The sequence below is a fragment of the Serinus canaria genome, chromosome 4 (assembly GCF_022539315.1).
Source record: "Serinus canaria isolate serCan28SL12 chromosome 4, serCan2020, whole genome shotgun sequence".
Classification (NCBI taxonomy): domain Eukaryota; kingdom Metazoa; phylum Chordata; class Aves; order Passeriformes; family Fringillidae; genus Serinus; species Serinus canaria.
Genome location: NC_066317.1, coordinates 31905062 through 31929468, shown reverse-complemented (window position 1 = coordinate 31929468; position 24407 = coordinate 31905062). Strand labels below are relative to the sequence as shown.

The following is a 24407-nucleotide window of genomic DNA, read 5'->3' as shown; positions in this document are numbered from 1 at the left end:
GAAGATATTTTTAGTTTTGAATTATCTGGCACAGTAGTAAAGAATAATGAGCTTCCTTTGGAGTCTTAAAAATACATTAATGAGCACTGTAAAAGACGTGTTTTATGGTGAAATAATCAGTCTACTCTTATACAAATATTATGGTAAAGTAAATATTGTGAGCAACCCTATAAGTTGATATTTTAAGCCTTTTCATATAAACTAAGAAAACAAAACCAAAATAAAAAGTCATAATCAGGAAGTAACTCTTTCATGGCACAGTCCTAATTATTTGCATTTACATAATGCTTAAAACTTTCCATGTATACAATTTTGAGATTGAGTCTATCAGTTTGATCTTTATTTTTCTTCTAATGTATCAGTGATACTTAAATAAGATCAGCAGTTCTGATACCTTAAGGTAAAGAAAGGAGAGCCCAGTCCCTCAGCTGGAGGGAAGCAGGGAATGTGCAGTGTCTGAAGAATTGTTTGCCAGCTTTTTTTTTGCAAAGTATCTAGGTTGAAGCAAGAGTTATTATATATACATACATACATTTATACATACATATATGTATATATATATATGTATATATATATGTGTGTGTGTATATATATATCTCAATAGAAGAACCTAGTACACTGTAGCTATCCACTGGGGTTTTTTAAACACATGCCTTCTCCTGGATTCAAGACAGCTGGCCTAGACTATTTTGTCACTTCCCTCCCCCATGAGACCCAACAAAAATAATGCTCAAGAGATTCTATAGCAAGTGCTAGAGCTACTGAATAGTTTCATATCCACCATATTTGAAACCAAAAGTCTCACGTTGCTTTTTGAATTGAAAGGTAAGGGATATAGAATTCACTCAATTATGTGTTATACTTTACTCTGCTAAGTAGAAATGTGTGGTGTCTCCCCTTCCTTTCTTACATATGTCATGATCTTTCCCTTGTAAAGTGAGGTTTCTTTTGCTTAAGATGCTAAAATATATATCTTCGAAAGTCAGTATGAACACTCACATTAATTATGTACTTAAAATTTTATTTCTGGTGATATTTATTTATTTATTTATTTATTTATTTATTTATTTATTTCCTTTTTTTTTCATTACGCAAAAAAACCTGAACAAAAACCAACAAAACAAACCCGACAAAAATCTTATTTCAACGAACCCGAAAGACTTTACACTAAACTTGTCACATCAAATTAACTTTTTAGACTGAGCCCACATCTGCCCTTATATTTCAGTTGTCTGCAGCATGCCTCATGGCACAGTTCTTTCTTAGCAGAATATTACAAACAGTCTTCAGGGTAATGTGAAATAAATATTATAATGCAAAACAAGGGTTGAAAAACATTTCTAGTTGCACAAACCTGTCAGACACAGAGTTGGTGAGGAAAGAGGAAAATGGCAGCAAATAGAGGAAAGACCTGGCAAAAAATAAACCCTATTGTCTTGCAAGAACCTCAGTTCCTGGAAAAACAGTGCTAAAGGGAACAGGATCTACGATAGAAATAAGGGATGGTAAAAGAAAACTTGGACATATTTTCACCTGAGCAGGTCCTCTCCTCCCTTTCACAACTCTTAACAGCCCTTAAGTAGTTAATTTAGCAACAATAGCATTTCATCATGCAGGGTGAGATTTTATTTGTTGGTTTAGGAATAATTGGATTTCAGTTATATTTTCTAAAACTTTTTAGCAATAATATTGCATCAGAAATATTGCATGCCCTTTGCCCAAATAAAACTAATACATTCCTCTTTCCTGTCAATGAAAATTCTTTGAAATTGAACTGTTAAAAAAAATTCTTTTCACATGTGCTCAGTAGAAGTCTGTCAAGGTGAGGTAGTTAAATACGCATTAGGTTTTATATGCAATTGGAATATTTCACTGGCACAAAAAGAGACTAGAAGTATCCCGGCATATGTAGTCAGAACACAACTAATTGCAGTGCCTTGCAAGTGGTCCTAAAAGTTGTTTCTGTTGCTGAGATGCTTGAGAGTGTTCAGTGATGGCAGTCCAGTCTCTAAGGAAGTGGAGGTCCTTGCTTTTCCAGAGACAAGGTGGAAGAAAAAGCCATTTGGCTTAGCTGCAGTGGGAAATCTACAACATGAGGTGGGCTGCCTCAAGGACCTTGTGTCAAGAAATGCTGAACAGGCAGACATGAAAATTGGACTTTAGGAAGTGTGGCAGAGGAAGACTGGGAGCTGAGCTGACAAAAAATATTCAAACCACTGCCTGTGCAGTCAAGCAGGGCCCATTCTGAAAAACACAGTGGGGAAGGCAAGGTCTCAGCATGGAGCACACAGTGCTATGCAAGAGGAGACCAAGAAGGAAGAAATGGAGGGGAAATAGGAGTGCGAATGTCAGGCTTGAGATGAAAAATTAAGATCCACTTCCATGAAAGAAAAGTCCTTTTCAGAAAATCAATAGAAACCTTAAATCTCTGATATTTATGTGTTCTTCCGCTCAGCTGGTAGTCTGAGAAACTAAAAGCCATATTATCTAATTTTTAACCTTCACTCATGTTATTTTATTACATTTTTGCAATTTGCATTTTGGGGTTATATAGAAAAGACTGTCCACTCTAACTGGGTTTAAAATATCCCTGAAACCTACTGATTTTTGCATCCTATCTGAGATAAGGTGGGTTTGTGCATTTCTTGAAATGTAGAAGTGTAAGGTATTTCTATGATCTAATGGGACAGCATGCTGAGACATCTCTTGTAAATAGTTGAATAGGATTTGAAAATATTTAATCTCATGCCAAAATAGACACAGTTAATTTTTGATCTTGTTATCTTCTTTCATTATCAACTGATACTTCACCCTCTATCAAGCTGTGTTTTGTGACAGCCTAAATATTCCACACTTTTAGGAGCTGCATTAAACAAAACTTTGGCGAATAGGAAATACACTTCCTTAATCTTATTACAGTTAATATTTTTTTATTGTTAGAAACAACATCAAGCAAGTTGTCTCTATAAAAAGTTATAGATAAGATAAATAATTATTCATCTAAAAGATCTACATAGCAGGATTTTTAAATCTTGCTTTACCATTGATTACAAATAGGAATATGTCCACTGTGATGTCATACGTCTTCTCTCTGACACTACTGGTGTATGTAGAAGATTTTTAATTGGTAACCATTTACTGCAGCAAGTTTTCAAACCTTGGAAAAGTGATGTTAACAATTCTTATATTTTGTTAATAAAGAAACTCATAAGACTGGTCTTATACATAGGATCACAGAATATGCTGAGTTGGAAGGGACCCATCAGAATCATTTGAGTCCAACTCCTGACCCTACACAGGACAGCCCAAGAGTCACACCATGAGCCTGAGAGCATGGTCCAAACACTTAATGAACTCTGTCAGGCTGGTGCTGGGGCCGCTTCCCTGGGAGCCTTTTCCAATGCCCAGCCACCCTCTGGGTGAAGAACTTTTTCCTGAAATCCAGCTGAAAGCTTCCCTGACACAGTTTCATGCCACTCGCTCAGGTTCTGTCGCTGGTTCCCACAAAGAGATCGGTGTCTCCTCCTCTTCCCTTCATGAGGACGCTGTTACTGCAGTGAGGGGTCCCCTCAGTCTCCTCCAGGCTGAACAGACCAAGTGTCCTCAGCCACTCCTCATATGGCTTCACCTCAAAACCTTGCACCATCCTTGTGGCCCTGCTTTGGGCATTCTCTAACAGCTCAATGTCATTTGTATGTTATGATGCCCAAAATTGCCCCCAGCACTTGAGGTGAGGCTGCCCCAGTGCAGAGTGGAGCAGGACAATCCTATCCCTTGCCCAGCTGGCCATGCTTTACCTGATGCCCCCCAGGACACCCCAGGTTTGCCCTCCAGGGCACTGCTGACTCATGCTCAACTTGCCATCAACCAGGACCCCCAGGTCCCTTTCTGCAGCACTTCTCTCCAGCCTCTCATCCCCCAGTTTGTGCAACCAACCAGGGTTGTCCCGTCCCAGGTGCAGAGTCTGGCGTTTTCCTTTGTGAAACTTCATACAGTTGGTGATTTACCATCTCTCTAATTAGTTGAGGTCTCTCTGCAGGACCTCTTTGTCCTTGAGGGACCAAACAGCTTCTCCCAATTTGGTGTTGTCAGCAAAGTTACTTAGTATTCCTTCAAGTCCTGTGCTGCGTCCAAGTCTTTAATGAAGGTGTTGAAGAGAATTGGACTGAGGATTGAACCCTGTGGAGCCCCGTTAATGACTGGATCCCAGCCAGATGTTACCCCATTCACTGTAACTCTGTCCCTGACCCGTAACACAGTTATCCAGCTGTGTGGACATTTTGTCCAGGAGGATGCATGTCTTGTTTAGCATCTTAATTAATGAGCTGAATAATGGGGCAGAGTTCTACTTTCAACAGTTCTGTAGATGGCACCAAACTTGGAGGAGTGGCTGATAGACTACAGGGTCTTGCTGCTATTTGTTTGACAGGATGGAGAAATGAACCAGCAGGAATTTAGGAAGTTCAACAAGAAGTGCTAGAGTCCTGCACCCGGGGAGGAACAACCCTGGTGCACCAGTATATCCTGAAGGCCACTTAGTGGAAAGCATCCTGGCAGGAAAGGACTTCAGAGGGAAATCAGGTTGAGCATAAGCTAGAGATGTGTCCACATGGTAAAGAAGGAAAGTGGTATCATGGGTACAGAAGGTCCTGTCTGAAAAGGTATAAAGAATTATAAACCTGAACAGGTTTTATATATGTAGGAGTGATTGTTACTAGGTGTTTTGGAAAGAGGGGAAAGGTGGAGATGAAATGTTAAGATTTGTGAAACAGGTCAATTAAAATCTCTTTACAACATATCATGACTCGCTAATTGTACGTTAGTCATATTTTAAAAAGAAATCTAAGGAAAAAAAATCCTATTACTCAACCACAAACTATTGAAGAAGTGAGGCTTTTTTCTTTGATACCACAGTGAAAAGAGTTTTTTCTCACAGAATATTTTTTCTGCTTCATAAATTTTCTGAGACAGAATTCCGCATTGAAAATCACTGAATGTCTGATGAATACCGCGTCTGTATGTAGTTATATGTAGCTGCAGGGGTCTTCTGAATTGCTTATAGTTATTTTTCTTAAAATGAAAATAATGTTCTCCACTAAATTATAATTGTTTTCTGTATTCAGTTCCACCAGTTATCCGAGTGTATCCAGAGAGCCAGGCAAGGGAGCCAGGTGTGACAGCTAGCCTTCGGTGCCACGCTGAAGGTATTCCCGACCCACAACTTGGTTGGCTGAAAAATGGAATTGATATCACTCCAAAGTTGTCCAAACAGCTCACTCTTCAAGGTAAAGAGGTGTATTTATTGTTTTCTACATCTTGCTAATGTTTTATCCATGCATCATTTCCATACTAACTGTCCTTCTTCCATAGTTTTAACAAAGGCTTGAAGTCTAAGCTAAAACATTTCAAAAGATGTGATTTCTTCCAGTTACTCCCCAAGACACGTCTTTCTGCTTTCTCTTTGTTAGAATAATGACTTTACTTACTGGCAGGATTACCAGTAAATTCCAATATGCTCTTCTCTGTTTGAAAATGTGCAGTTTCTCAGTGAAGCAGGCAGTGCAAGACCCACTCAGAACTGATAAGAATCTTGTGAGATTTAGGGACCTGATAGTAGAAAAGGCTGGAGGAGAAATACCTGAAACGGATGTGCTGTTTTCTCAAGAGTATCAGCAGACCTCTGTGGGAGTGCAAAGACATTGCATACACACACACAAGGCCTACCTCTCCTCTCAAAATACCTAAACCTTTCAAACCCCAAAAACCTGCAAAAAAAAAAACCAAACCCAAACCAAAAAACCCCCAGTGGGAACTAAAGAAAAGTCTTACCTTTAGCACCAGTTCATTTCTATTCATCTTCAGGGCTCAGCAAAATCAGTGGACATGTTCAGCATAAAATCTCGGTGCTTCAATCTTTCTGGTAATTTTTGATAGCTGTGGGAGAAAAAAACCTCCTGCTGCTTTTGTTCCCTTCAAAACTTTCTCTCACTCATCAACAAAAACAGAATGTGTAGTTAAGAAAGGACAGCACAGAGCCTGCACTCTAAGAAGCAGTGGGACAGATATGGCAATGCTTCTCTGAAGTGTTACTTCCCCTGCAGGTGTCATAGTCCCCTGTTCTTTCAGGTACAACTCTCCTGGATATTTGTTAACAATTGCCTTGCAGAAACACTTTCCACTATGAGTAGAAAGTGATGAACTTCTCTTACATTGCAACATTGTCTTAATTTCTCCTGTAGGGATTTGAGAAATTTTTTTTCAGCTTTCTGTCTGTTCCATACATTTATGATAAATAAATTAAAGGTATCCTTCTGAAAGAAAAATACATTTAATTCAATTTTCTAGCAAGGAATTATTTGAAATAAAATTTTGAAAATCTCATTACATTTTCCCTGTCTGTGCACTTGCTTCAAGCTAGAAGGATGCTACACCATGCTCCTTTTAGTCCATACTTTAGAATACCTACATAGCTTGGTTTTTGTATAGTTCCTACAGCTGAACAAGTATACTATACTTAAAATTCAATGAGTCATTGTTCACACAATTATTCACATCACATTATTTTAAAGACCTTTGCCTGTGAAACCTGGATCATTTATTGACATTCCTACGCAATCTTGACATAAAATTCCTGAGGTTTCCATAAGCTTCTACATTGATGCAGGTGAAAAATTTCGATGCACCTGTTTTTCTGTTGTTACACTGCAGTCACACAAAACCAAAACTAAGTAAGTGCCTCTGGTTAGGAACAACAAATTCGAATTTTTATTTATACATTGGATCTTTGGCCTGTTATATTGCTTGGGTTATTTTGTGTAAAGGAAATGATGGTGTCTAGTAACCAAATGCAACATAATAAAAACCTAATATTTACCTGACTTTAAAAAAAAACATAGTAATTTAAATATATATAAAACCTCAGATTGATATTTGTCTCTGAAGTACAAAATCAACTGAGGCACTGTGAATAACTGTGAGATGAAACAGTGCATGTAATTCACTAGCCAGTTGAATACCTCCGGACTAATTTGGCATGCCTCCAAGTTATGAACTCAGGAATGAAAATGGTTTAATTAGTGTAAGCAGAGAAACCCTTCTGAATTTATAATCTGAAAGCACTAGCATGTCTGCATGTTGATTTTTTTCCTCCCCTTTCAGCAAATGGCAGCGAGGTTCACATCAGCAATGTGCGCTATGAAGATACTGGGGCATACACTTGCATTGCAAAGAATGAAGCAGGGGTGGATGAGGATATTTCTTCTCTCTTTGTGGAAGATTCTGCTCGAAAGACTCGTAAGTATTGTGAGAAGTATGAAAATACATTAAAACTATGAAATGTTAAATAAATTGAGTTTGTGCAGATAGCTGATTTAAAAAAATAAAGTTCAATTAACGGTATCCAGGAGTCACTGAAGGCAGAGTGCACAATCTGCAGTACATTTAGAAGTAAAAGGAAATCTCTGATTCATTGTGTGAACCAACATATTTTTTACATCGCTGGTAAGTTTTTGATAGTTTCCTCGTGAGAGATGTGGTGCATACAAAGGGAATGTGAAGGGAAAAAAGGAAAGGATGTCTGGATATGGCAACTATTAGAGTGTTTTTCAGTGGTTGATGAGGTGTGGGAGGAAGACCTTTCCTTCCTGTCTGTTCTTGACATATAACAAGAGTCAAAACCAGCCTCATGGAGTGACAGTAATCATATGGCTTGATTTCACCTGCTGAAGTGCCTGGTAGGTCCAGAGCAGTTCCAGCCTGCCCGTGCTGCCTTGTGCCTGGAGTGAGGAGGAACAATGAACACATTAGCTTCTATTTTGGGAGGTGAATGTGCCAAAGGAATCAATATCACTACTAACAAGCTGTATTCTTCATCCTCTGTTAACTGGTAGTGGGATTTATAAACTCTGTTTTCCTATTATTTGTCTAACAATATTTTTTTCCTCTTACCTCACTTTGCTTCGAAAAATCCATTGCTGAGTTTATATTTTACCCATTTTTTGTTTGGTTTGATTGGTTAGTTTTGTCTGTTTGTTATTTTTCTTTCGAATCTCTTATTTTAATGAGATTAAAATTATTAGAATGCATTAGATGGATGTATTAGAAATACATTTAGTAAAATGATAGTTATCTTACTAGTGAGTGTGATGGCATTAATTTTACATTCCTGTTTATTTAAAAGCATATTCAACAGTGTCAAGTACTCAGCAGGATACCAGTGGCAGAATTAGTAGTACTGCAAGTCTGCCTGACACTTACAAACCACAGGACATTGAGTTCAGCTACATATAGGTTTACTATGCTTTAAATATTTCAGAGGAAGTCTTCCATGCAGAAAAATTTTATAATCTAAGTGTTGATATCTTTACTTAGCTGCTTTAAGTAAGACTAATTATTACTGTAGTTTTTCAAAAGCCTTAGCACAGATTTTTTTTTAAGTGTCATGAAAATTACTGCTCAGACATTTTTGGGAAGACACCCGAGTGTAAATAGGTTGTTTGATCATGCAGAGATTTTGGTAATCTGGTAATGTGAAGTAGCTTGGCCACTTCCATTTGCCTCTTGCATTGTGTGAAAAATATTGTGATGTTGCCAAATTTCAAGACCCTGACAAACTCTAGTTGGTATTTGTTTGGTTAAAACTTGTTTGGCCTTAACAACAAATTATTTGTAGCCAACTAGACAGTTTGCAAGTGTTTTAGTTAAGTTAGTCAGTTTAAGTTTAGTTAACTCAGTTCAGTTCTGAACACCTGATCTGCTGTGAATATGTATGGATATCCACAACAATGCAGAACACTTTTTTCAGGACTTGTAATATGATCTAATCATTTTAGATCTGCTACCTTAGCAGGATTTGTAAAATCACATGCCATACAGCGAGCACAGCTTGTAACAAATGCTTTAATATCTACTGGCAGTGAGTTAGAATGACCATTGGTGCCATGAAAGATGTAAATGAAGGAAGACAGAATATAAAGCAAGTCATTTCTAAGACAATTCATCCAAAAGATATAGTCCTTTTCCTTCCTATAAAAATAATTTACTCTGCAAGTTCTATATTGTATGTTGGAGGGAAGACTTTTACCATTATGTTCCTTGGCATTTGAAAATGGTTTCCCAATAATTGATCCATGTGTAAATACTCATAAACCCCAAAGATGTAAAATTATACAACATTCAAATTTAGGTGGAGAAGATATTTACATGTCAAACTCCAATTTGTTTAGAATCCCATTTTGGTACATGCAAGAAGAATAAGGTATGTACTAGTAAAATAAACACTCACTCTCAAAATCATTGTCACAACTGCATGAACAAATTACAGTAGGTACATATTTTTATAGATATAGGAGTTTAAAAAGCTGCTGCTCCTAATTTTAAAAAATTTCTTTTCAGGGAGGAGTTGCTAGCATTGGAGAGCTGCTATTAGAAGTGGAAGGGCCTCCTTATTAACTCTTTTCTGCTTGTTTTTATATTTCCTCCAAAACTCTTCTTCATACATTAAATTATTAAGGAATAAAATCACACACTAAAACCACTTGGATAGGATTGTGGGCTTTTTTTACCCCACCCACACATATTAGGCACAATGATACAACTACTTCTATTTCAAGCCTATTGATTAGGTCACAAGTTACATTCTAAAGACAGTGTCTGGTGAATGTAAATGTGATTCTGTATGATCTGATATAAACTATTTCTATCATTTATGACATTTTTATAAATTATTTTGCTTTTATCCTCCTTTAAGAGAATAAAGCCGACACACTTTTTAATGTATTTTTTTGGGTTCCTTATTAGAGGGCTCCCTTTTGGAAATCTTAGGATGCTGTTTTGAATAAAATAAGATCAGATTCTCACTAGCTTGTCAGTTAGTCTGGGATTTTCTCCTTTGTAATGTCATATAAGATAAAAATCAAAGCAAAATAAAAGCATTTCTGAACATTGAATTGATTTTCTATTGAGAGTTTAGTGAAAACTTTGCAGTTGAGTTCTAAAATATAAAGTACAATTGCACTGCCTTGAGCATGACAGTAATTTCAGAAGCCTCATAAGAAATGCAGAACATTATTCCATTACCAGTGCATATATTTTATTTTCTAGAAAGTGTAATAGTCAAAGTAAATGTTCACTTGTGAACTTATCTGACCCATTGTTTGTGTGCATTAGAAAGCTTTGGGGTTTAATGTAAATTCACACAAAAAACCATGAATTTTTATTATTTTTGTGTGGAATCTTGCTTTCAATGCTTCCCAAATTTATTAAAAACTCTGTTCAGTTCTTTGAGAAAAAAATTGTATCTGTGACAGAAAGGACATGGCTAATTGATTTCTCTGTAAATTGGTAATTTATTCAGCTCCTAAGAGGTAATACTATATTTTCTGCAACCTTGGACTAAATAAAAATCTGTGTCATCATGGAAAAGTAGATTGCTAAATAATACTCACTTGCCTGTCTAAAAGTGCTATCAGATTGCTAGGTTTTCATCATTCATAGGATTATTAGAGATGCATGTAATGCATATGTCTGTATTATAAAGAGAAAAGAAATGAAGGCAAAGCTATACTGAACTGTGGAAAATGTGATTCTAGTAGAAAAAATAAATTTACACAATGTGAAGTATGAATTAAGGGTTCTAGGAACTTGTTTATTTTGAAGTTTCCACTTTCAGAAATTTGAAGTCCACTTACCAAGAAAAGTCAATATACTTTGATGATAATGGTTCATCATCAGGATGGTAATCTAGATGGAGGTTAATGGAAAATAATCTGAAAATGCTTTGTCTTCCAGATCTGTTCAGTAAATGCCAGCACTGTACAGGGAAGCATTGCTCTGTCTCACCTAGATAAAATTTTGAATAGTGGATGATAGTCTCCAGGATAGTTTGACCTCCTCTTAGCACATCAGCCTTTTTCAATGTGCACTAAAAATAAGACTTCTGAAAACATGCTTGCATTTTAACATTGTCTTAGGTGAGAGATGTGAAATTATTTTTAAATACTTTAACCATGCCTTTTACCAATTAACTCATTCTGTAGCTGAAATTGTATTTATTTATTTATTTATTTATTTATTTAACTATGTCCCAGTACAGGGATCCTTTTTTTCTAGATTTGTGAAGCCATAATGGAAAGTTTTAGTTTATATTACCTATATAAATGTCTCTCACAAGTACTGGTGATAGATTTCTACTGCTCTCTATTATCAGATCCTGTTTAATTCCTCTGATGTTGATAACAGCAGTAGCATCTGAAATACTTCTGAATGTGAGAACTGTGCTGTTTCGATTCTCTAGAGACTGCAAATTCTCTCTTTGCTGTGAATTCCATTTTCCCTCAAGCCTGCAGTTACAGCCATTGAGAATGAGATAGCTGGTCTGGTTGATAGCTGAATAACCCCTGTGGTGACTGGTAAAAACATTCTGGGGATTAATGACCTGGTCTAAATCTCATTGAAGACACAAGAGTCTCCCCTACTGTCATGATCCTCTAATAATACCTGAGACAGCTCAGCTGTGTTGGAAGGACTCTTTGGTGTAATCACATTTGTAAATACAAATAGCAGTTCAAAATCTGGTTTTATTTTCATTCCAGCGTATTTTTATTTTTCAGAACTGGTATTGCATGGATTCATAGATTTAAGCATGATGGAACCATTTTATCTAACTCTATTCTTCTACATTGCACAAGACATTAAATTGCATTCTGTTCTGCCTGAATACAGAGCTAATGCTTTGTTTGCCTGAAGTGTGTCCTTACAGAAATGCATATACCTGAGTCAGACATGCAGAGAGTCAAAAAACCCCTCATTTCTCTTGGTATTTTGCTTTATTTAATAACCAATTTCACTAATATAGACTAATGCTTAGTTTCCATTTTGAAGTCAGTTTTTCCTTTAGATGCCTCCTTTGAGTCTCTGTCTTTTTTTTTCCCCTCTAATAAATTGACCTCTTAAGAATTCTTGTCCTATGAATATATGAATATTTATTGCAAATTCTCACACACAAAATATATGTTTCTCATAATAAGACAGTTACCATAGTACTCAGTCTTTTTGTCTTGAGAATTCTAATTGTTTTAGTACAGTTTGTTTTTTTTTTTAAATGAGTACTGCTCTTTGCACAAGAAAATGTATTTTTTTTTTTTTTTATGTTCTGGAAAGATATAAATATATATATTTAGTATTTTTTTCTTCCACACCCATCAATCATTTGTCACTATTTTCCACTAATACCAGCAGTGGAAATTTGTTTATATGTTTATCTCTTATATGGTATCCGACCTCACTTTCCAAATCCTATTCCTTCTCACCTGTCTCAGTTAGGCGTAGTCTGTTCTTTATTTTCCAAGACATCTACATTTCAATTTGGATAAAACAAAATTTAATTTATTTTACAGATGAACTAGGCACAGTCATTCAAACAGTTTGTTAAAGCTGTTGTTTATCCTTTCAGGTAATTCACAGACTTGTTAGGAAATGATTTTGTATTTGTTTACAGATCACTGATGAAAGTGGATAAGACACGATTCACTACCTGATGCTCTGGTCATGCTCCAGAACTTTCTCCTTCACCTTTTACTAAGGATTTAACTACATTTTCAGATTAAATATTTTGGCAGTTTTTAATTCTATTAACATATATTTTACCATTATTAAATAACTCATTTAATCAGAGTATTCTGTCTTGACAAATCAGTTGTTTAGCAAAATTATGGGTTACAACTATATGAATTTTTACATTAACAAACTCCCATTTCCATTTAAAAAATTATCAGGTATGTCTGTGAAGACCTGGTCTCTGTTAGAACATATTAGCTGACTTCTAATTTTATTGTTTTTTGACTTCTTACTGAATTTAATTATATGCAAGTGTTGTCTGTTCTTTTGTCTGGGTCATATAACCCAGTCTAACTAGCCTACAGCTACTTGAGTTATTAAGTTTCAGGAAAAGGGGCAACTACTAGGAGCAGATATAGTTCTACTTTATGGCACTCTTAAAATTTATGATGTATTCTGAAATGTATTCAAAACTAATAGCACCAGACCAGCTGAAACTTTTAGCAAGTATTCTATGCACTGCATTTGGACCTGTTTTTTTTTAAATATTTGTCTTGACTACACATCATTTACCCTCCTTTTTAGTCCTTTGTACAGTAGAAGGTATTCAATCAGGCTCTGGTTTCAGTTATTATCCTGCTCCTGTACAAATGCAGGACAAAAATATTTACAGAAGAATATTGTCAACAGAACATTAAAAAACCCAAACTAGTTCATTTCTGCTGCTGTTTTTTAAAAAAAAGCAGCAGCAGTACAATTTAAACCCTGAATAGCTCTGATGTGACAATGCTTTTCTTCCGCCTTTAGCAGCAATCTGTGATGTTTTCCAGGGTTTTTGCTGCTGCAAAGGTATAAAGGAATGTCAGGCAGCTGGAACCTCTTCTGCTAGCAGAAAAATAGGATTTCATCATAACTAAGACTCCTTATTTTCTTTAGGACTCCAATTTCTCTCTTTTTATAAACAGGGTCTATATTCTAGTGCCCAGCATCTGTGCAGCAACTGATAAAAGATGGCTTTTCATTTTCCAGCTTGCAGTATGTGCAGGTGCATTTTAAGAGACTCACAAATCTTTTATTAATAGATAATTTTCTTCTCCATACTGCTGGATTTAGCATCATTTAAAGCATGAGCACACAAATGGACTGTAGATCTCTGTTGATGACAACATATGATATCCAGAAACACAGATTGGATCAGTCCAACTCCTAGAAGGCATCAAACCAAAGTCATCACCTCACTGTTGTTGAAAAACTGTTTGGAAGCTGAAAAATTTAAGTATAGGACAAAGATATTTTGGCAGTGTGTCTTGACAATATATTTATGAGAAAGGTGGAGTGGGAAACATGTTACTACATTTTTTTGTTGATACATGGTAGACTAATGATTTTAAAGAGAGGATGAAGAAATTACAACTTCCATTTGAGGAGTTTATTTATTTTGTGAGATTCCATTGAAACAGTAGTAGGACCAATGAAATTGGTCCAAATTTTAATTTTTAATGAAAGTAACATTACTAGACCATGGAATATAATACGTAGCTAAATATACCAAAAAAACTATTTTATTGACTTAGGAAAAAAATAGCTAGGAAGACCTAAGATAATAATGGAATATTTAATATAAATAGGAGAGTAGAATATATCACTGTAATTTGATACACGCATGGAATATCAGATTTCACTGAATATAGGTTGTTTTTCACTAAAGAAGAAAATCTGGTAGTGTAGAAAACAGGAAAATAAAAAATAGTCATCACCAAAGACAAGTGAATATTTTCAAGGGTAATTTTCAAGTACTTTTGTTTTTTGTCTTAGCTACTAGTAAAATATTTTGAAGTAAAGTAACTTTAAAAATCCAGGGTTTTTTGGTTGTTTCTGGATAACTTTGACAGGTACTTTGTATGTGCTTTAGTTTCTTTTCTGTTCCAATTTCGATTAAATCTACTATACTAGAGCCATACATTATAGAAACTTGTGCTGTTCCCTTTGAAGTGAAATAGTTCTGTGGATTTGTGGTTTTGGTTTTTTTTTAGTATTTTAACTTTTCCTAAGTATGTCTAAAAAATTGTGTTACAAAATGCAGTTCAGTTTGTGATTGATTAATATGACTTCTTAGGTTTTTCTCTAAATTTCTTTTGTGACATGTGTACGTACCTTGGGGAGACAGCTGTCATGATAAAGAGTTATCAAGTAAAACTATTAGGACATTTCCAAGACCAATTTGGAAGTTCTTGATGAAGTTTTAATATTTGGTAGCTTTTATTTTTTTATTTTAGTTGTCAACCACTGGCCCTTGTGTTACTGAATTCACCCACTATGACATATCATATATGTCAAAGTAATTTATCCTATTGTTTCTTTTACTTAGTCACAAAAAGCAGAACAAAAGATCTCTTTTTGTATCTCTTGTGCACTGTATCTTAGGACTAAATTAAAAAGAAAATATAACTGTTCCATGCTATTGAGTAGCTCTATTTCTAACTGTGCCTTTTTTAGGTAATGCCACAGTCTTATCACTTGAAAAGATTATGTGATCTGAATGGTACTGACTTGACAGGTTTATGGCCATCATAAGCAACAAGACATCTCCACTGCCTAGAACTGGGAGTAAGACTAAAAGCCTTTTGACTGTGATTTATGGCCTAAATTCTCTCTGAAAGGCTTTATGCAATTTTAATAGAATCTTTCTGTCATATCTGATACTGAATGGTACCTATTTACCTAATTTTCTCAGAGATAATTTATGCTGGCATTTTATTTTATGGCAGAGCTAAGCAAGTTTATACTTGTTGACAGCATTGTGGGCAAAGACTTTATTTCAAACTTCCAAGTAATTCAGCTCATGAAGCATTTTTTCTTCCTGCTAGTGTACACTGGATTGAGTTAATGTGCTATGGGAAAGGAGTTATGCATGATTCATTATAAGGAGTTATACAAAACGTAGAAAAATAAGGTAACATGTTCATATTTGAACAAAATTAAAGTGTCAACTGTTGACTTTTAACTGATAAATAATAGTCTAATATATATAAACCAGATCTTTGTTATTGTATTAATCTAAAATGAAATTGAAGTGCATATTACATAAGAACAGACTGGAATTCAGATAGAATTTCTAATGACAATTCTTTTTAAGATACTTGAAGCAAGCAATAAATAACTTTAAAAAAGTGTTGGCTTCACAAATAAATTAGGTTTTATATATTTGCGTTTGTATATAAACAAAACCAATCTGAATTTCTTATAGAAAAATAATGAAATTAAAAGTAGATATGTGATTGTGGAATCGCAGCAAAAATGTAATTCATGTCAACCTCATCTTCATTTTTAATGTGATTATTTCTAATATAAAATAATAAATAAAAAATTTATGTCATTCAGTAAAAATGTAGTAATTATGCTATAGATTTACCCTGTAACATAAGGGCAAGTTTTTTTTACATTACAGATGTGAGAAAAAAAGAGTAAGTAACAGATACACTGTCTTTATACTGTGTTTAGGATTAATCAAAACAGTTGACAATGGTGGTGGCTATGAGTGAAGTAAGGAGACAACATCCCTTTAAACATTTTGAAATTACTCTTTTACTGAAATTGAAAGTACAGCAGATTATGATAGCACAATTCTGAAAAATTATGTTGAACTACCCATTTTTTTCATATGACTTTATTGCATTTTCCTCATTGTCCTATTTTCTATTACATCTATTTGTGAGCTCTTGCCATCATGGAATTGAAGGCATTGAAAAGGGCCAGTGGCTTTTTTTTTTTGATATCCATTTTTTTTATGACTAGATATATAGTATTGCATGCTGATTACTGAAAATTTGAGCATCTAATAATGCCAAAAGGAAGTAGAATAGTTACATTTAGTGTTCAAACTCACTCAATGTAAGTTTTGTCTACACACGCACGCTTTATTTCCAAAATGCATTGAATGTTTCAAGAAAAGAAAAGGGAGGAATAACACTAGTTGACAGTTGAAATCTTTGAAATTGTCTATTGAGACAGAAAAGTAAATGCAATGAAATTTATTAACAATGCAATAGGAAAGAGAAGGACACAGAATTTATTTGCAAAGTGATATTGCAGTACCCTCATTCATTTGGTACTAGAAATACCATGGATTTTTGCAGTTGTTATTTCATCCAAAGTGGATAAGAATTTACACTGCTATTAGTCTGCTGCAGAATTTCATGAATTACTGAGGAAAGTTTAGTGAAATATGTGCAACCTATTACCATTCAACCAGCACAATGTATAACAAAGATGAAGAACAGGCATTCAGATGTTATATTAGCTGCTCCTAATCAAAGGCTGGGGCTGTACAGAAAACCATAGAATAGCTGTGGAAGGACAATGAAGAGTCATTTTTATGGAGCTGTAAATGTGCTTAAAAGGGAAAAGAAAGAAAACCTCTTTCAGGAAAACTTGGATTCTCCTGTGTCTTGCATTGCTGGGGGACAAGGGAGAAGGAGGAATAATGCAGACTTCTTTTTGATGACAATATAAAAGGCCCAACCACAAATGATGTAATAAAATAGCTGCTTTAATAAGATATAATAAAAAGAGGAATATAGGTAGTGACTAAAACTTGCAACCCTTTACATGCTGGGCATCATGGATTTATTTGTGCAGCATGGGATTAATTTTGGGTGGATTTTCCCACAGCAAGCTGCACAGATTCTGTCCTTGGAGAGGTTCCTGCTCCCTCCCATGCTGTGGTGTTTTTATCTGGTGTAAAAAAAAGAAAGCCATATATCTTCTGTCAGGTTGCAATTTGTCATAAGGCCCATGAGTGTGCAGCCCAGGGTTTTATGGGCATTCCAGCACCTACCCTTGCAGCAGGTACCCATGTGACATGCAGGCTTCCCTGTCACAAGGTAGGGAAGACATAGCCTGCTCAAGTCACAAAATTTTGGAATACAATGTCTTCTGCAAGGCTCCCAGTACATCTCCTAATACTATTTAATAACTCTGTTGAATCATGGCAAGAGAAGATGGTACTCTGTCTTGAAACCAGAACATGTTGCTGAGATCTATCAATAATTCTGTATGCTTTCATAGTCAAGTTTACAAATGTTTGAGAATTTAGTATAAAGTGTGGCTGAAAAATGTTAATTTTTGCTTAACCAAAAAGGGGGGCAAACAATATGTTCCTTAGCATACTTTATATCTATACATGCTGTACTTGTTCCAGCATTGACCTCATTATCTTGACACTTGACATCTTTCCTGAAAAGAAGTTATAGGTCTGATTAAAAAAATAAGGTGAGGTTTCTTGATCTGTTAGGTGAGATTGTGGCTGTTTTTTATAACATTATATTACATTCTTAAATTAAATCTCAATTTTCTTCTAGCTGATTTGCTAATTTTAAAATTAATATGTGAGGCTTTTAAAGAACTTTTATTATCCTGCCCTTTTTCTTGAGCAAAGCCCAGAATCATACATATCATTTTGCATTAACACAAATTAGTGTGCTCTGTACTTAGCATCTTAAATCATTTTGTTTGATCCTGTACAGTTCCCCACATTTGTGTAATTGTAATTACTTTTTTATTTTCTCTCCTATGTCACCCCTAGAAAAATACTGATAAACTGTAGAAAATTATGGTTGAATTTATGGGACCTTAGTGTCATGTATTACATGGTTATTTCCTCACAATGTGAGGAGAAAAGTAATTTTAAAGGAAATCCTCCAGATTGCCCTGGGGAAATGAATTTGCTCTATTTCATAAGAAAGACTGTGTAAGATAACATAGGCAAACACAGAATTGTAATCTGCATCTGGAGACACTGTGTAGGCATGTAGGGATAAATTTTAAAGTTCAGAACCCATTAGCAGCTGAGTCTGGTGAATGACAAAAGATGAGTTTCTACTGAGACATCAGCATGAAAAAGAAGGTTAAGCATGAATGTGGACCTGCTGAGAGGGATGGGGACCTGGTGGCAAAGGATCTGGAAGGGGACAAGTTGTACTGAAGGTTTCTTCACATCCATCTTTCCTGGCAAAACTGTTCCTAGGAACGTGACACCAGCCGGAAGGTTTGGGAAGGAGTCATCCTCTGGCAAGGAAGCTTTCTTTTTCTGTGGTGTAGAGGGTCTGATTGAGAGCATTTAAATGAAGTGAACTTTCACAGGTGAAAGGGCCTGGATAGGATGAATCCAACTGGAAAAACTGGCCCATGGCATTGTGAAGTGACTCTTGACAATCTGTGAAAGATGATGGTGATCCAAGGAGGTTCCTGCAGACTGTAAAAAAGCCAGCGCTGCTTTTCAAGGGCAAGAGGGAGAATCCAAGACATGATAGGTGCATCTGCCTCATGTTGATTTCTGGAATAGGGATGGAGCATTTCACCCTGGGAACCATTCCCAGAACTGAAAGGTGTTTAGCAGCAATCATCATGGATTTACAGAGGAAAAAGAACTGACAGCCTTCTGTCGGGTGGTGACTGGCAGGTTGGATGCAGGAGATGTTGTTTAGCAAGTCCTTAGAAATCTTTCAGGTACTCTCAAAGACAAAACCATGAAGTTCAGGCTAGATGCACAGACAAGAGGGTGAATCTAAAACTGGCTGCACTACCAGACCCAAAGGTCTGCATCATATCCCAGGGCTGTTTTTTCGCTTTCCTGTCTGTTGAAGTACAAATTATGTAGGAAATCTTAGTGTCCAGGCCTTTTCTAGAGTGACAGTTCCTGTTTTCATTCTCAACCTTCAGCTGCCAGCAGATGAGGAACTTCTGTGTGCCAACATAATTTTTAATAATATGTCTTTCATTGCTTTTTCCAATCTTTTTTTTTAAAGCGTGCTAATGTATTTAGCTTTTGTAGCACCGGGTTTCAATGAACCTTCCAATTTCATTATGTGCATATGTGACATATGTGTTTCATATGTGTTGTATTCCTTTCCTTTGTTCAAGATTTTTAAAATTTCTTGAGTTCATTACTTTGCATTATGTGCTCTTTTTCAGTGATGGTGTTTTCAAAATTTGACTCTGTTGCATGCTGAGTTCTAAATACTAAAAATTTGCAAGACTATATTTGTTTTTTATTTTTTTTCCTTCCCAGACAGAAAGAGCAATATTAGGATAATATAATTTCATTGGTCTCAAAGGTCTAAAATCCAATTGTAAACAAGATGTCCAAATAAAATTTATGTTTTCAGAGGAAAAATCAATATAAAAATTTAGGTGCTTAACATGCCATCTTATAACTCCATTCTTGGTCTTCCAAAGAGAATGGTGAACATTATACAGTATGATAATTTTGGTAGCATGGTCGAGCTACAGCCATACAGAAAAATATCTTGTGTATATTTTAATTTTGTATATCTCTCTCATAATTTTCTTCTGAAATCAATCTCTTCGAAGTCCAGGGTTTAAAGGAAATCATGAAAATTGCATCACCTGTTATTAATATGTATCATTTATGTGCATGAAAGTGCACATGCTTTTTGTAATGGATGATAAACCACGCTGTTGATGATGGCTAATGGAGTTACCTTGGAGGGGTGTAGGGGGAGTGATGGGGTTTACCTGTCCCCAGGGACTACTGTGGCTAACCAAAGTTTGGTCACATGACATGGAGAACTGCTGTTAATTTACTGATTCCAGTGGTTTACCTGTAGGAGTGTTTTAGCGAATCAGAGACTAAAGCATTATAATTATTTCAGAATTGATGTATCATTTCTTCTTTTCCCTTGTTCATTTGCATTTTCTGTTCTTTCTTTCTCTTACATGCTGCAGTTGCAAACATATTATGGAGAGAGCAAGGTAGTAATGGAGATTACTTTTGTTCATATTTTCTGTAGTGTGATGAAATTCTCATCTCTTGTTTCTTGTGTGTGTGTGTGCCTATGCTTGTTTGTGCTCTACAATTACAATAATTACCTACCCTCTTGCAACACTGAGGAATTTGACTTAAAAAAATTAAAGTGGAAATGAATCCTATAAATGCTCATGCTTTTGTTAACTGCTTTTCCTTTTTGGGAGAGAGAAGGAAATAAGCTGTTCACATTTTTCAGACAATTGTTTAGAGATACTCAACAAGAAGTTCAGATTTAAAATGAAGACCTTTAACTTTTGATTGGTGTCATGGTAAAACTTCTGTCCAGTCAGCCTATATGCTGTTGAGATTGATTTTCTTGTGAATCTCTCTTATTTGACAAAATTGTAATCTTAAACTGTTTACAATTGATGCACCTCTTGTTGCTTAATTAAACTAAGCATTTTATTCTTTTACTCAGGAAAGGTTTGAAAATAAATGTTGGGGCAGGGAATGGATGTTTGTGATGAACTGAAGGACAAACATAAATAAAGACACAATCGGGTGTTATTAACATAAAAATCAAAAATATTTTTTTAAAAGCAAAAGATAGGTATTTATTTCCATATACATAACATGATTCAAAAATTTTCCTCATATTCCAGAAAAATACCATAATCTAAGAGTTGTCATTCTGTTCCCATTCTGTTGCTCTAAGTAGCCTGTTCTTCATCTAATGTTGCAATTTAGGAATTAAAATATTTCAGTAGTAAGAAATTCTTTCAATTATTTCCATTGGAAGATTGATAATATAAGATAACAAGTGAATCAGGTTTTGCTATGAATTCATGCTACAAATGGTATTTCTGTATACTTTTTAAAAATTTGGTTTAATTAACTTAATATTTAAAAATCTGACATTTTATTTGCCTGAATGTAGTAGCCTTTGGCATTCCCAGTGTATTTATAAATATGAACTAGTTTTATTTTTTATTCCTGTTTTACCGGTTGCTCAGCTGGTACAAGCAGTAATTTCTGTGATTGCAGTGGACCTCAGCTGTGATCCTCCTGCTCTATTGGCCTTGCAGAGTACAAATGATGTGTTTAGTTTCATACAATTACACTGTTAATGATTAAACTGATATGCAACAAGTTCGTACCAAATTCTCAAAAGTATGTTGTTCTCATCTCTTATTGGGAAATTATTAAGTATAGTTTATCTCAAAACTGAAAACATTATTAGTATCCCCTTGATTTTTTAATTTATTGTCTTTTCAAATAAATTTGTTTCTTTCAGTCATTAGAATAAACCTAGGAAAATTTAACTTCTGTGACAAAAAATACCAGTTAAAAATAATAGCTTACCAGAGTTCTTGTAAAGACATTCATATTTCTCTGCTACTAATTTGAAACTAATCAGAAAGAAATTTATAGTACCAGATCTTGTGTTTCCTAGAGCAGATATTCTCAATCTTTCTGCAGAGAAATGCAGGCCAATCGTTGTATTTCCAATAGATACTGTTACTAACTACAACATTGGAAATATTTTATGAAATACCCTGAAGATGCCAATAAACATCACCACCAACTTCTCTGGGACATCCATACTCTGCCATTTCCTGTTATGAACGTATTGACCCATTGGAAGGGAGGGATGGGTGATTAGTAGGACAATCAAGATCATGAAACCGTGCACAGGCCTTAGTGCCTAGAGATATTTCTGTATCAAGTTCCCAAAATCTTTATCACAACCACTTGCATCAGAAAATCTGAAAGGATTTTGAAGGTACATGTGTATTACAGTAATAATGTAACATGTAAATAAATTTAAATCTATAATAATCTATTATAATCTTCACATATATGCAAAGGAATTGCAACCACCACCAATTTAAAAAAAATGATGTTAGCCAGTTTTAACTATCAGTTTAGTCTAAATAAAGCAAATCTATTTATCTGTTGCTTCTGGCACTGCACTAAAAATGTACAGGATTGTATTTAGTGGTAGGACAGTTGCAAAATTAAGTCATCAAAGGAATAGCTCCTGTAGTTCTGAAAAAGTATCTCGCTGAGGGGATTAGATATTTATGCAGACTAGATATTTGTACAGGAATCTGTAGCCACTCACTCAAATGAAGAGCTTTGGGCCATAATAAGTTGGAGAGGGGAATTAACTAATTGGATCCAGAGGTAAAGGTTTATTATATGAACTGACTTTCTTAACTTGGTATTGAAATGGAAGGAAGGATATTTCAAACTGTATATCCTTCACTGTTTTTGTAGAACAGTTTGGTGCACTGTTATTATCCAGACTTTGAGAATAAAGCCTTAAAACTTTGGGCTGTTTATTAGTCATAAATAATATCTGTACATTGGGAATATTACTTTTGAGTACTGGCACCTGAGGTGGAGGTTTTAGGAGCCTGATTACCAAATGTCTGGGTCACCTGGGGCTGTCATCTGAGCTACTTTCTCACATTCTGGTATTGCTTATCCTGCTAATAACTATAATATACTTCACCCAATGAGAGGATGGAGAAGGGAAAACCCTGTTTTGTGCCCAGCCATGCTCACATATTCATCCCCAAGGCACAATATGCCAGTTGCTCAGCTATAGATCTCCACACTGTGTTCACTGGAACAAGCAGCCTAACATCAGTCAGGCTTATCAGCAAATTTCAGCTGTTCTTGCATGATACAATGTCAGGCATTCTCTAAAGAGAGACTTGAACATGCAATCTCATAGAGGCAGTGTGGTTTATCTGCATACAAGGCACAAAAGTGCCCGCTGGCCAGAGTGGGAATATTGCCCTGAGTACACCCTGTGCTCTGGATAGACATGACTGGGGAGTTTTCCATAAACCTAAGCCTGCTTCCATGTTACACCTAATGCAGCATAGACAAATTTCTCTCCCAATTTTTGCTAGCCTATTAATAGATAGATTCAATATAAAGTGAGGAAAACCCTGCTTGGAGACTGCCTCTCTTTCTGGGAAAATTTGGCCCAAAATGGGAAATGGTTCCACAAGATTTCTCAAAGATAATGGACTGTGTTTGTTCTGGGCATAGCCTGACAACCTGCTACATACCACAGCTGTGTTAGCTATGTGGTTCCTAACGGGCATTGGAAACGTGTACATAAATGCATATGTACATACATACACAAACATTCATTCCCTCTATCCCCTCTTGATTTTTGCATTATTTTATTTTGTATTAAGACCTTTTCTCTCTCCATTAACATTAGTTTTTCCCTCAGAATTTAGAATAAGCAGAATTTCAGATTAAAATTTCTTTTTCATGGGTTTGACTCCCCTGTGTTCCTATACCAAATATTGTTATGTGAAGTAAAAGCTTAGGTGCTGTGCCCAGGATGGATGCACATGTTCACCATTGTAGCCAACAGTTTAGTTGTCAGAATGGTTATAGTTATGATTTTATGAGTACTGTGATTTTCTTCAAAGAATTGTGTGAATATGAACTGATCATCCATTGCAGCATCCACACAGCAAATCAACAACTGTTGTCTTAGTTGGCACACAGAAAACTAGTGAGACTGTCCTTTTCTGTGGTCATGACCATAATCACAGATATTGTGAGATCTTCATGCTACAGATCTGGTTCCCACCTTCTGCTCAAAACTCAGCATCATGTCTTTCAGCAACATTGTGGAAGTAGGATTGAATGGTTCTGGAAACACCTATGGCCCTTCAACATTGGAATCAATATCTGCCCAACTCTATCTTTCTAATAAAATAAAATAGAGAATATTTCCTTTTCTGATGGAAATATCAAGTAAAAAAGACTCAGGTCTTCTCTTTCAGTGTTATACAGAAGTTAAGTCCTCCATCCTTAAGAAAAAATAATTTTAAAAAGTATACATAGAAAATAAATATTAATTTTATTTCAGTGTAGATGATTTCACAAGATCACTTATTGCTGCACCTGTTAAACTGTGTATTTCTGGATCTGTATCACACTGTCTTGCCAATGTAAAGAAACTATGTAAAATTCTAAATACTGTAACAGTTTTGTTTCAGTTTTCAACAAAAGATCTCATAGGTTTAGCTGTAGTACCATTATACAC

At 35.4% G+C, this 24407-nt stretch overlaps 1 protein-coding gene and 1 long non-coding RNA gene across 2 annotated transcripts in view; one reads left to right on the top strand and one right to left on the bottom strand.

Annotated features, from left to right (window-relative positions):
- Positions 1-24407, top strand: part of FSTL5 (follistatin like 5) — a 243965-nt gene that overhangs the window by 179661 nt on the left and 39897 nt on the right. The window contains exons 8-9 of the mRNA XM_050974227.1: positions 5124-5285; positions 7159-7293. Coding sequence (XP_050830184.1) covers positions 5124-5285; positions 7159-7293 — 297 coding nt within the window. The remainder of the gene's footprint in view (positions 1-5123; positions 5286-7158; positions 7294-24407) is intronic.
- LOC127059594 (uncharacterized) overlaps positions 1-24407 on the bottom strand; it is an 876248-nt gene that overhangs the window by 836293 nt on the left and 15548 nt on the right. The gene's annotated exons all lie outside the window — the stretch shown is intronic.